Source organism: Magallana gigas, chromosome 7 (genome assembly GCF_963853765.1).
Source record: "Magallana gigas chromosome 7, xbMagGiga1.1, whole genome shotgun sequence".
Taxonomy (NCBI): domain Eukaryota; kingdom Metazoa; phylum Mollusca; class Bivalvia; order Ostreida; family Ostreidae; genus Magallana; species Magallana gigas.
In genome coordinates, this window is record NC_088859.1 from 35,890,034 (window position 1) to 35,903,460 (window position 13,427).

Below are 13,427 nucleotides of genomic sequence, written 5' to 3' on the forward strand. Positions count from 1 at the left end.
GGCCTTTTTTTTTTTTGCATATTTGGCCCCACCTGTGGCGCCCCAGGGGTGGTAGAGCCATGAATTTCACAATTTAAATTTCTCTTACCATAGAGATGCCTCATACCAAAAATGGTAACTATTAGCCTTGTAGTTTCTAAGAAGAAGTTAAAAATGTAAAATTGTTAACGGACGACAACGGACAAAAAACAGATAGCAATAGGTCACCTGAGTTTACTCAGGTGACCTAAAAATACAGACCTCGTAGCAGCATATCATTATAAATGGGAATCTTTGAGGATCTGATTTTAATCAGACAAGGGCAATTACCAGTACTTTCCAAAAAGAAATTTGAATGTGAAAAGCATTGATGACAGACAACCAATGATCTCACAATTGCAGTTATCTAAACAACTAATGAAACCCTCAGATTTTTATAATTTATTGTAATTCATTCAGATTTGAAGTTCTGACAAGAGGTGATGTTGTAAGCATGTGCTTCGCTCTTGGTTCTCTGTAGTTATAGTCAATAAGTCCTGGGTTTAGAAGACACAACTGTTCATATGCATAACATAATTCCCTCCACTCCTCCATAGAAAGTCGGAATGACTGCTTTGTGGGATCCACACGTGAAATTTTGAAAAAGTCATCCACTAAGTTTGACATAATTGGTGGGAACAGATCTCTGAAAGACAAAATTTGAGGATGAAAAATGAATTATTTCTTTGATGTTTTATTCAGAATTTAAAAAGTACCGGTATATGAAAACAGGTTTAATAGATATAAAGAGCAAATGGGCAACCCTTGAAAGCTGTTTTATTTGTTTAATTATTTTTTTTCGTAGTAACTCTACATACCAGAGTATCTGTGATAGATCAATAATCATGTCATTAACTTTTTGATGTAAAAAGGAGTACAATTACAAATGTAAAAATAATCTTACTGTGCTCCCCTCTTGATATGCTTTTGTCTGTAGTGAAATATTGTAGATACAACTTTCTCAACCAATGAAAATGGTTGGTCTATCAGGGGAGTATTTAATGGTTCTATGTATAAAACTGCCGCATGTACTTTTGGTGCTGGTACAAAAACTTTGCCTGTTAAAAAAAACATATACATGTATAATTTTTTTAGGATTGTTAAAAAGTAACCTGTTATTTAAGTAGTTTAGTACCTGTAGGGTGGACCAAGTACTAAATTTAAGAATCAGTTCTCAATGAAAAACAAAACTTTGCAATATACTCTTTATGGTTCGTCCCTCATTTTAATGTACCAATATCTCAATTATCAATATCCATAATCTAACATTAAATCAAAATCTTGTCCTGTTTTAATAAAAATTAACAGAATACCTTGGTCATCTATTTCGTTGTTGTTTTAAATTGGGGGTATGAACTATGAACATGCTTAAATTTTGAATTTTATCTTGAATAATAAAGTCCTTCAGTAATCAAACAGAGAGGCAAGTTAGTACGGTAACCATTGATAAATAGGGATTGAATTGACAACTCTAATGCATTATATATATTTCTCAATATACTTGTATTAAATATTTACTGTATGTTTAAAAAATAAGGATTCCCACACCCTTTCAAATTAGAAAATACAGCAGTCCTTACCAGGTATATGATATCTGTATTTTATTTTACACAAATACTGACTCATGATTGAAAGTCTACATCTGTGTTCGGAATCTACATCTGCTAGAATTCTCTCTGCCACCTCATGTTGAAAAGTAAGAGTCAACGGCACACGTCCAAGTTGCCAAGGTCCACTTTTCTTGGAAATCTGTTCCAGCCATTTTAATAAAAGTCCAAGAGACACATTGAATGGCAAATTTCCAACTATGTTCACTTTGGGGGTCATTTTTTGCCATGGTCTTGCACAATAAGGTGGAAACAAACTGTGCATGTCAAAATATTTTGCATCTCCAAGATGCACATCTAATCTGCCTCCAGATGCTGCTCTTAAAGCCTGAAAAAAGTTAAGTTTAAAACTTTGGCACAAGCAAACAAAATTTATTGAGAAAATTCAATTTTTGGTCAAACCTCTAAGCCTTTTATAAATCAAGAAATCTTGTGTCTTAATAAAATAAACAATTCTGAAAATATATTATGGCACTCTTCTCTCTTTTAAGAGCATAGAAAAATATGGTACATGTACCTACACCCAATTAAAAAGATAGAAAAATCTGAAAGTTTATGAAAATTAAAGGGATAGGATAAATTCTTCAATGAAACTACACATGCATATTTGAACAGGTTTATGATATATGCTCTATCTATACCGGGTACTTACCTCCAAAGGTGGCAAAAATCTCTTGTCTTTTTCAATCACATGAACTTTTTCTGCATCACTTTCTAGTAATGCCCTAGTTATTCCCCCTGGTCCAGGCCCCACTTCACAGATATGTGATCCTTTTGTCACTGAGATGCAGTTCACAAACTTATGACACACATTCATGTCAAGGAGAAAGTTTTGAGAAAGCTTCTTTGTTGCACTAAGTCTGTAGAGTTTTACAATTTCAGATATCCTGGGCATTGGTGGCAATCGGCTCCCCATTCTGCTTTTTTTTCTTCACAAAATGACTGTAACATAAAAAGAAGACAGAAAATTGATAGTTATCTTCCACAACGACCACAAGTTTAAATCTAAATAATAAGTAAGAGGCCCTGGCCTACATCATTAATCTAAGTTACAATACTGAAGTGAATTTTGCAAAACTTTAAACAACCATTGCATCGACACATTATCTTTGCATCTACACACTATCTTCATGTTTCATTAATGAATTGAAGACTTTTATTCTTTACCATACAAGAAAGCATTTCTATGTATCTATAAGTTTTAGGCATAGTAATTCCTAAGATAATAATTTTCCAAAAAATTGTCCTTAGAAAAACTTTGCACCTATCAAGTGGACCCATTATTTTTCTGTTGTCTCAATTAAACAAACTTGAATTGCCAAATTTAGATCACAAATTAAGGTCTTCCGTTTCCAACGGAAGACCTTATTGTTATTGCTTTGTTTCTTTTTCCCTTTTATTTTTTTTTTTTTTTCTTACGCTTTTTTGTACAAGCGATTTTTTGAAAACGACTTGACCGATTTTCGTGAAAATTTCAGATCTTGTAGATATTGATAAAAACCTTATATATAATTTTTTATTTTGATGACGTCATTTCCGTTCGGGAGATATTGACGTTTTAGTGATTTTTAGAGGGTCATTTTGTCCTGCTATCTCCTCCTAAACGAAAAAAGATATTGAATTTAAATTTTCAGGGATTGTAGACAAAAGATTGTAGATGTGTTTAAAGGCATTTGTGTTTGTCTGGCTTCAAAGGCGTCGAAGCTCGCCTGGACCCGAAAATCGAGTTTAAAAAAACGACGTAATTTTTAATGGTTTTCGTTCTTTATCTCCTTTCCTGAAAATATTTTACCATAAGATATAGAGCAAATAAAAATTATATTAACAAGATCTTCCGTTTGATAACAAGAAAAAGGGGCTGGTCCCTCAAATTAGGGGCCAAAAGGGCTCTAAAGTCTTTCACCCATAACACTTTACTGAGAAATATTTCGTAATATGTTTAAAAAGCAAAAATGTTTATCTTTTACTAATAAAACTATACAATATAAATTTTTTATTATGCGTTACGTAATTAGGGGTTTTAAGGGGCCAAAAGTCCAAAATTTCGATCGAATATATCTCAAAAAGGACAAATATTTTGAAGAGCAATATAGAGTAAAAGATGCTTAGAATGATGATTTAAACAATATTCAATCATAAAATTTTCGTTATCTGGCCCCAATAAGGAGATTAGGGGTCGGCCCCTAAAACGTCATATCCCAGATAGCTCAAAAACGGCAAAGAATTTCTAAACACTTGTTGAACAAAATATGTTAAATATCAAAAGAACTTTCGTATGATGCCAAGAAAAAGGGGCTGGTCCTTCAATTTAGGGGCCAAAAGGGCTCTTAAGTCTTTCTTCTATAGCACTTTACTGAGAAATGTTTTGTAATATGTTTAAGAAGCAAAAATGTTCATCTTTCACTAATAAAACTATACATTATAAAAATTTTATTATGCGTTACGTAATTAGGGGTTTTAAGGGGCCAAAAGTCCAAAATTTCGATCGAATATATCTCAAAAAGGACAAATATTTTGAAAAGCAATATAGAATAAAAGATGCTCAGAATGATGTCTTAAAAAATATTCAATCATAAAATTTTCGTTATCTAGCCCCAATAAGGAGATTAGGGGTCGGCCCCTAAAATGTCATATCCCAGATAGCTAAAAAACGGCAAAGAATTTCTAAACACTTGTTGTACAAAATATGTTTAATATCATAAGAACTTTCGTATGATGCCAAGAAAAAGGGGCTGGTCCTTCAATTTAGGGGCCAAAAGGGCTCTAAAGTCTTTCTCTAATAGCACTTTACTGAGAAATGTTTTGTAATATGTTTAAGGAGCAAAAATGTTTATCTTTTACGAATCAAACTATATATTATAAAATTTTTATTATGCGTTACGTAATTAGGGGTTTTAAGGGGCCAAAAGTCCAAAATTTCGATCGAATATATCTCAAAAAGGACAAATATTTTGAAGAGCAATATAGAGTAAAAGATGCTTAGAATGATGTTTTAAACAATATTCAGTCATAAAATTTTCGTTATCTGGCCCCAATAAGGAGATTAGGGGTCGGCCCCTAAAACGTCATATCCAAGATTGCTCAAAAACGGCAAAGAAATTCTAAACACTTGTTGAATAAAATATGTTTAATATCAAAAGAACTTTCGTATGATGCCAAGAAAAAGGGGCTGGTCCTTCAATTTAGGGACCAAAAGGGCTCTAAAGTCTTTCTTCCATAGCACTTTACTGAAAAATATTTTGTTATATGTTTAGGAAGCAAAAATTTTCATCTCACATTTATTTAACAACATATCATAATTATTTTATCATGTGTTCCGTATTAAGGGGTTTTAATGGGTTTTAAGGGGCCAGAAGTACAAAACTTTGATAACATACCTCAAACAGAACAAATATTTTAAAAAGCATTATTTTGAAAATCAATATAGAATAAAATGCTGAGAATGATGTTCCTAACAAAATTCAACCATCAATATTTTTTGTTGTTGCCCTTATAAGGAGATAAAGGGTCAAATATCAAAGTCAAGGTCAAATGACCTTCAAAAAATCGCACGGAAGACCTCCTCGTTGCTCGCAACGAGATCGTGTCTAGTTGTATTTATGTTCTCAAGATTAAAGATCATTGTTGCAAAATGCTGAGAAGTTCCTGCAAAGTACAAAGAAAAAATATGTTATTTTTATTGCAAGCAATGTAAAGGTGTCCTGGGGGAGAATGTTTCAAGCATATGATTTCCTTTATTAATTTTTCTACAGTGAGAGGTCAACTTATGAGTAAACTGTGTGCAAAGTATAAAGTAAATTGAACAAATAGTTTATCTGTTTACCGCACTCAAATTTTAATCGTATGTCCGAATCATTCCCAACATTTTATATAAGATTATATAGGGAAAAGGGGGTTTTCATTTTCAACATCATATGTAAAAAAAATTACAAAGTTTAACATACAATTTTCTTTTAATTTTCAGCGATGGAAGGTTAATGTTGCCAAATTAAAACAAAATTAAATGAATATATTTTATGCCATCTGCCCTGATAGTTTGATCCTATAACGATGTCTATTTAACATATAGAATTGTATAGAATGAAAGGATGTTTACGAATCAAATTACTGTAAACCAACTTTTATTTGTGACAACTTTATTTGGCAATTTACTTTCGAAAAACTGGTTTGTGACTACTTATGTTCGCGACCAAGCCGCACCCAGACCCGTCTTGTTAAAACAACCATTCGACAATGACTAGTTCATTGTGAGAAATTTTTGTGACGACAATGTCCTCGTGAACCTCGCAAAAATTTCTTGCACGCAAACAAAAGTTGGTTTAACGTAAATTATATTTGTAACAGATAAAAAATACCTTTCCACTCACACAGAACATGAAAGGATCGCTGCGCATATGCTCTTTTTGCAATTTATATTTTCAATTTAAATTATTAACGCTGCAATAAAAATGCACAAAGTTTTTTTTTGTCAATTGTTACATCACAGTCTCTACTGATATCATCATAAGATGTTGACTCTGACATGGATAACATTGATTTTGAAGAAGGGAAAAAATGATTAAAATACTACTGAACATTATTTTAACGATTCATTTCTACTAAATACTAATTTTTTATCCCCAAACTGCAAATCATATCTTTCATAATTAAATAATTTACTGTTAATATTTGAGTGATTTTTTCCAGATGCAGATGTGTTATTCCACCTTAAAATTCATAAACCTGTAGGCACCTTTCATTGACTAGATCTTGATCTTAATGTGCATGGTTTCTACTTCTAAAAATGTTACCTCGACTAACCTTGTGAAATGAACAGACAATAAATATCACGACTGTCACTATGATTAGACTAGTAATGTTTCTTCCATCAATCCATGTTCGAATGTTCCATGCCTGGAATATATAAAGAAGGAAATTTGAAACGCTCGATAAAACACTGAAACAACTACGGTGATAAAATAAATTTCCGGATTTTTATTCCGGACTTGAATAGATTTTAACTATTATGTATACCCAAGATGGCAGCTAGTGTGCGCCAAAATTTGAAATAATGAATCGTTAATACCATTGTAACCATGTATAAGAAGACTTTTACACTATATGACATATTTGTGACAGTTTTGTCATTTTTCTCATATATACTAGACGTAGTATCAGGTAAAGATATTGTCGCTTTATTGCACCAGAAATGATTTATTTCTTAAGATATGGCTACAATTCTTTTGTTGTGTTTTAAGTATTAAATGGGGATTTAAAGTCATAATATGAGATTGTTGACCGATGTAGAGAGAGTATGTAGGAGTAGACTACAAATAGATTTGTCCAAATTATCTGGATCTTTGAGTTTTAATTACTAACGTTATACCAACATGAATTTAGGTGGCTGTGCTATACCAATAATATTCCAGACATTGTTTCATATGACCAATGCCAGGTTCATTCTTCAATATTAGTGTTTTGCATTTTCTTACCATTTCTTTTATAGATAGGGCTGGTTCATCCCAATTACATGTCATTCAATATCTGGTTAAAATTTTTGGAGGTATGACATGTACACTGTATAGAGGAAGCTACACAATGCTCAGTATTACAATGTCTTAACTTAACAACTTAGGGGTATAATTTAGTTACCTGTTAAAGTATACACCTCAACTTTAAATTGGGGGAGGGGGTTTATTTTATACTTGGGGATAAATTTTCCAGTCCCCTTTTTTTCTGTACGCTTTTCTTGCCTTTCATATTAATTCTACTTATAAAATGCTCTCTTAACTTCAATGACAATAACAAGTTTATGAGTCTATAATATCAATATCGTGTAAATAAAACTTACTTTACTGCTGTTATATTATCAATATACATTTATTTTTGTCATAGATGTGGCTGTGATAGTAGTCTTTTTCCTTGATGGACATGCTGTATGGGGAGCTATATCACTGGCATTTGTGGCACTTTCCACCTTTGCCATGCAGATTTTCAGCTTTTGTTGGCACGTTACAGATGGGTCCATGACAGTCAAGAACTTCTTGATTCATGCCTTTTTCTTGGCTCCTTTACACAGGTATTAAATGTCTTCTTGCTCCTTCATAGCAAGCAGTATTTTGGTATTCACTCATATGCACCTATGTGTTTTTTAATCTTTATTTTATTGATATTTCATCAGTTTTGTATGTAAGTACATACAGTCTGTATACATAGTGTAAATTCATTTTCTACCATAGGTACTGGAGAGTATTAAAGCTTGGAATTAAGTCAAGAAGAACCAAAAACCATGATGATTTGGATGCAGTTTACTGTGCTAACAATGACATCTGCTTGCTGCGACTATTTGAATCGTTTTTGGAGTCGGCTCCCCAGCTTTTGCTTCAGCTCTATGTCATCATCACATTCCAGCATTTTGATTGGATTATTGGTAAAGTGTCATCAACAACTCAGAAAATTTTTGTCAACCTTTCAAAAATTATGTATTTTTTGTATATTATTCAGTGAAGATTTCCATTTTAAAATGATTCAATTAAATCTGATATATTTTGTTTGATGCATCCAGTGTTTAATAACACATTGACTATAAATCTAATTTTTTTTTTTTAGGAATATCGACCTTTTTTTCCTTGACATCAATTGCTTGGTCTGTGTCGGCATACTCGGATGGTTTGCGCCTGGCTTATCAGACAGAGTATAAAAGGAGCGGACTGACAATGCTTGTACACACACTATGGCAAACAGCCATGCTTAGTGGCAGAGTCCTTGCTATTGTTGTATTTGCATCACATTTCAAGGCTTGGACCTTTCTGGTTTTGGGTAATGTTTGCATTTTTCAAAACTACACTTTCAACTTAAAATCTGATAAGCATTTTAAGGAGGCTGGTTGGTCAACTTACTCATCAGATCTGCCTTAAAATTTTAAATATATTTTTGGCCATAAACCATATTTTATTGATTTTTAAAAAAATCTTAATACAAAGCTCGAAATGAGATTATTATAGTCTAAAATTGGCCACAACCATCCAGTCCTCTTGATGATAAGCTTCCTTTTACATAATTACATTGAAAGCACACTGCAATCTATATTATGCACTGTATTGCTTAACTCTCAATACAAATTGTTGGAGGTTTAAACTTGTTACTGTTTGTCTATTGCAGGATTACATTGGTTGCTTATGACAGCATGGATCACTGTACAGAACGCTGACTTTGGTGATACAGCTTGTGAGAAACGTATCTTCAACGCAGTGTCTGGCTTTATCTACGTCTTTTGCTTCTTGAACTTGAAGGATGGCTCTTCACGTAGGCGACTGGCAGTGTACTACATTGTGTCTATGGTAGAAAACACAGCTCTGGTTATTCTGTGGTTTCTTTATAAGAGTGAAACTTCACCAGATTGGCTGAGCATTGTAGCACCCACTGTCATATATGGAGGATTTGCCTTAGGTATAAAAATATTAGAATTTTCAGAACAAATACCAAGATAAGACATATAAAAAGACATATTGATTTATGTTATCACTATAAAATTCCATTTAATAGTTTTCTTTTATTTAATCATTATTAAGAGCAATAGAATCTACATGTATACTGATTTGTGAAAGTGTATTCATGAATGTTCAGTTATTAAACAAAAGAACAATTGTTTGATTTCCTTCTTTGACATGGACATCATTGGTAAGTTATAGGGTTCTCTCTTATCCTATTCAGGTTCTATCATGATGTGTCTGTATTACTGTTGCTGCCATCCATCAATGCCAAAAGTCAAACAGGAAAAAGAACAGGAAACAAACTGGTTCAAACGAATTGTTGCAATGAAGGTTCGTATGTTTAATACACATTGATAAAAAATACCAAATTGCAATAACTTCTATGAAAAGAAAATTTTAAAATACATGTATATGAAATGTTATCCTAGATCTACAGAAAAATGTATATTTAAATAATTCAAAATTTTTAAATTAAAGGTAATCTGCAACATTTTTTTTTGTTTTTTGTATTAGCGCCAGGAGCATAGAGATTCTTTCTTCAATACATCAGACTCATCATTTCGTATCTCTGAATGGCTAACCACATCAGTAAACCTCAGCAATTGTGACAGACAAAACAACAGTGTTCAACTATCACTGAATTCTGCTGTACCAGATGTCATTCCAGTGAGAAACTCTACACGCTTTTTGAGTGGAAAATCCTTATCAACTTACCACAGAGCCCCTAGTATAGAATCTTCTCTTCAGGAATCTGACGGAAATCTGACCCTTGAATCAGGCCGTGTGTCATATATCAGTGCAAGCAGCTCAAAACAATTAATACCCTCCAGCTCCAAAACACTTTCTCATAAAATTAAAGCAGAAGTTAATCGAGCCTTTTCTCGCGATCATGATTCCTCCAGTGGACTTGTGTTGACACCTCAAGATAGTCCACAAAGTTTTCAAAGTTGTATGGATTCAAGTAATGAAATATCTACCAATAAACATTTCTCTCTATTAAGCCAAAAGAATGATCAACAGCAAAAGAAGAATAGTCCACAAAGTCTTCAGAGCTGGAAAGAGGATGTGGCTACTGGTAGTGGAAGTTCTTCTTTTGAGTATGGCAGGAACAAGTTGTCAATGTCACCACTTGATCCAGCAAAACTTTGGGAGCTGTCACAACAGAGAATTACTCTGGAACCTTCCAGTTATTTCAATGACTCTAAGCAACAAAGTGTTTCCCAACCAGCCAGAGAAAATGATTCATGTCGCCTGACTTCTTATTTTCCAACTCCTGTTGATTCCAGTATCAATGGTACTAAGAGCTCTTTGGCTAGAACAAGCCATCGTAGCACCACATTTAGCGACTCTCAGTACAATTCAAACTCGGAGGTCTCAGGAGAAAGATATGACGGAAGCTACAGCTACAGTGGTACATCCGGAAGTCAATACAGATCGCAGAGTAACACTGGAACGTCCGATCAAGTGGAGTCCTCAGAATTGTCCAATTTCTTTGCTGATATTTCATCCCTTCATGTGCCTGTTCCCAGCCATGGTAGATATATTTCTTCTGTGTCTGATATTACCGACCAAATGAATGCCTCATTTCCATGGCCAGATGACCATGAGGTGTTTTATGATGAGGGTGATATATCAGAAATGGTCTACAAGCAGAACATAAGGGAATCGTTGCAAGGGAAAAGCTACATGTATCATATTTGCCAAATTTCTGATTTCACTCAAGCTGGTGAAACTCCAAGAAGGCTCTCCTACAGTGGACCATCCAATACAGAACCTCGTCCTAATAGCAATGGAAACCAAAGAATTAATTCCTTGCCTGGAAATTCATTTGAAAAAAATACAGATGATAGTGGATATCATTTTTCAGAGACAGATGAAAACTCAAGTTCAAACATCAACCCTTACAAAGGTGCTTTCAATTTTGAAAATCATCAGAAATTAAATAAAGCAGTGATAATTAATTCCTCATCAAGTGATATGTCCCAAATGAAATCAGATAACGCAGAGGGTGGGACTCCAAGAAGGAGGTCCCTTTTACCAGGTTTAAGCTATTTGATGAGCGATTCGGATACAAGCTTCATGGATAGCTCTACTGAGCCTGCAAAATTTCAAGCTTTTACCCCTGAAGTGAATGATAGCCCAGAAAGCTGGGATAAAAATGGCTACTACACATCCCATCAGAACAAAAAAGTTTCCCCATTGCAAGTCAGCACTATTGAGACATCTCCTATGCGATTGGGAAGAAGTGTTGATCTATTTGATTCCAGCAAGCTAGAAATGAGTGATTTGGAAACTCCAAAAGCTATTTGCTCGAAGCCCCCTATCATTCCTCCCATCTCAAGACTAGAAGAGCTGCAAGTGGTGGATCTCAAGGAATCCCCATACAAATTTCGAGGAAGATCCCAAGACAATGTACTTCACTGCTCTTCAAATGAGAACGAAAGAGATGATTTGAGTATATCTGATTTGACCGAATCTCCTTACAAATTCCGCTCTAAGTGCTCAGAGAATATCATTCAGAGTAAAACTAACAGAAAATTTTACACCATTCCTGAAAAGAGGGTGGAAGGGGTGAATATCCCCCACAAGAGAAGTCAGGCTAGATACAATGACAAAGAGAACAGAATGGATGAAAATAGATACCACACTGCTCCAATGTTAAGAAACAAAAAGAAAAAAGGAATCAAAGCCAAATCAGCAGAAAAACATTCCAAACCCAAAACACATGTCAGTGCCCTCAAGTACTCATGTTATGCCTATTCAGATACTGACTCTGATGGAGACATTCCATCAGATTTTAGTGCAAGAAGTCAATATGGAGATGCATCTGAACAGGAATTTGGATTCTCTCCAATGAAAAGCTACAGAAGGGAATCTACCAGTAGAACTGCTCTTAAGTCTGTGGAGAATAGCCCCACCTTTACTCCAATAATCACACCTGACCGTATGAACAGGGAAAAGGTGTGCAATGCTAATGGACCTCTTATGAAACCATTTGTCAGTACACCTGTACCAAGATCTGCACATGGGGGTTCAGAAAATGCACTTTATTTGGTTGATGAACCCTCAACAATAGCTGTGTAACCAATTTGTTTCATTTCATTGTGAAATATCTGTTTCAACTGTACCAAAGTATTATTGCCATTTAAAAAAAGCATTCCGTAAAGAAAACAAGGTGCCAATACTATATCTGTACCTTTATAATTTTATCTAACATCTATTATTTCAAATCTTATGCGAGGGATTTAAAATATTGATATGAATTCTGTACACTGCAGTGTTTGTGAAATGTATTGTCAGCCTTGTTTTAATGGGCAGTTTTACCAAATCAGTTATTCATATATTTTAATGATACATGTACTTGTATCCTTATTCTACATTTCTTAATGTATCTAAAGAAAGTAAAAAGTAATCAAAACCGAATCAATTTTTTTACAAGTATGTGTAGGGTAATAGAATTATAATGAATTAAACATGTCCTGCACTTTTTAGTGCTTTTGCATTACAAGACAAGGGATATGATAGATTCCAGTGCATAAATTATACTATAGGTTTATTGGCTTTGTCTCAGTAATTAAAAATTGTCGAGCTGGAAGTATTTGTGATTAATGAAATAGACAATATTATTTACATTAACAAACAATCTGTTGATGCACATGGCTTCTTGTTATTTGTTGTACCTTTATAGCTTTTGTAGTCTAAAACAATCTCTTTTGTAGATTTTTATGCAGTAGGCAGCTTTATAATACAGTCATATCATGCAGGCAGGGTTTTTCTGTGCTATTTTATATCTGTAAATTGTTAAAATACCAGTACCCTTTTAGTTTTTAATAAAGAAAATAATGTTCATACAATTTTTCATTTTTCTGGAATGTGTATGAACAACTTCTGTAATGTCATGTTTACAAAGGTCTTAAAATAATTCATTTAAAATTTACATATTGAGACTGAACTCAATTGTAACTTGTATCATATACCCGTAGAATGTAGACGACGGCTCTCTTGATCTCCACGGCAGCAAGACATTGACCTATCATGGACCCATCTTCGCTAGCCAAGGGTTTACGATCCACTCTGCTCCTACCCTTGTTGTAGAGGAGCAGAGTGGATCGTAAACCCTTGGCTAGCGAAGATGTCATGGACCTTGACCAAAAGAAAGGAAGATGTCGCAATGTTAAATTGATTTAATCTTCTCGAATATTTGCAATTATTGTGTGAAGGATGAGATCCTGTAACATGTTGGCCCCTTTTTATGAAACGAAATCTTCCATGGTTATGACGGTTTTCTAGAGTCAATAAAATAGACAACACCTCCTGATAAGTGTCCATA

At 33.9% G+C, this 13,427-nt stretch overlaps 2 protein-coding genes across 4 annotated transcripts; one reads left to right on the forward strand and one right to left on the reverse strand.

Moving 5' to 3' along the window:
* Nucleotides 1-404: 404 nt before the first annotated feature.
* On the reverse strand, nt 405-6,553 carry LOC105347283 (dimethyladenosine transferase 1, mitochondrial). Of its 3 annotated transcripts, none has more exons than XM_011456284.4 (5): nt 6,416-6,553; nt 2,278-2,567; nt 1,599-1,953; nt 923-1,076; nt 405-664 (listed from the first exon to the last, which is right to left on the reverse strand). In XM_011456284.4, exons 2-5 carry the CDS (start codon nt 2,539-2,541, stop codon nt 421-423), a joined length of 1,017 nt encoding a protein of 338 aa, XP_011454586.2. In that variant the 5' UTR covers nt 2,542-2,567; nt 6,416-6,553; the 3' UTR covers nt 405-420. The 3 variants fall into 3 exon arrangements, with proteins under 3 accessions (XP_011454586.2, XP_065922090.1, XP_065922091.1); XM_066066018.1 differs by having other exon boundaries at nt 6,426-6,542; XM_066066019.1 differs by lacking the exon at nt 6,416-6,553 and adding an exon at nt 5,981-6,002.
* Nucleotides 6,554-6,624: 71 nt separating this feature from the next.
* LOC105347295 (uncharacterized) lies at nt 6,625-12,927 on the forward strand. Its single transcript, XM_011456301.4, has 7 exons — nt 6,625-6,782; nt 7,500-7,683; nt 7,844-8,034; nt 8,214-8,423; nt 8,766-9,053; nt 9,318-9,427; nt 9,611-12,927. The coding sequence occupies exons 1-7, from the start codon at nt 6,701-6,703 to the stop codon at nt 12,179-12,181; spliced, it is 3,636 nt and encodes a 1,211-aa protein (XP_011454603.3). The 5' UTR covers nt 6,625-6,700; the 3' UTR covers nt 12,182-12,927.
* The last annotated feature ends 500 nt before the right edge of the window (nt 12,928-13,427 follow it).

Excerpts from the sequence above, each read along its gene's own strand:
- LOC105347283 (XM_011456284.4), bottom strand. The coding sequence starts at position 2,541 with ATGGGGAGCCGATTGCCACCAATGCCCAGGATATCTGAAATTGTAAAA. Across the intron at positions 1,954-2,277 it reads GATTTTTGCCACCTTTGGAG|GCTTTAAGAGCAGCATCTGG; the intron begins GTAAGTACCCGG and ends AACTTTTTTCAG. Across the intron at positions 665-922 it reads CATATCAAGAGGGGAGCACA|AGATCTGTTCCCACCAATTA; the intron begins GTAAGATTATTT and ends TTTGTCTTTCAG.
- LOC105347295 (XM_011456301.4), top strand. The coding sequence starts at position 6,701 with ATGTATAAGAAGACTTTTACACTATATGACATATTTGTGACAGTTTTG. Across the intron at positions 8,035-8,213 it reads GCATTTTGATTGGATTATTG|GAATATCGACCTTTTTTTCC; the intron begins GTAAAGTGTCAT and ends TTTTTTTTTTAG. Across the intron at positions 9,054-9,317 it reads ATATGGAGGATTTGCCTTAG|GTTCTATCATGATGTGTCTG; the intron begins GTATAAAAATAT and ends TATCCTATTCAG.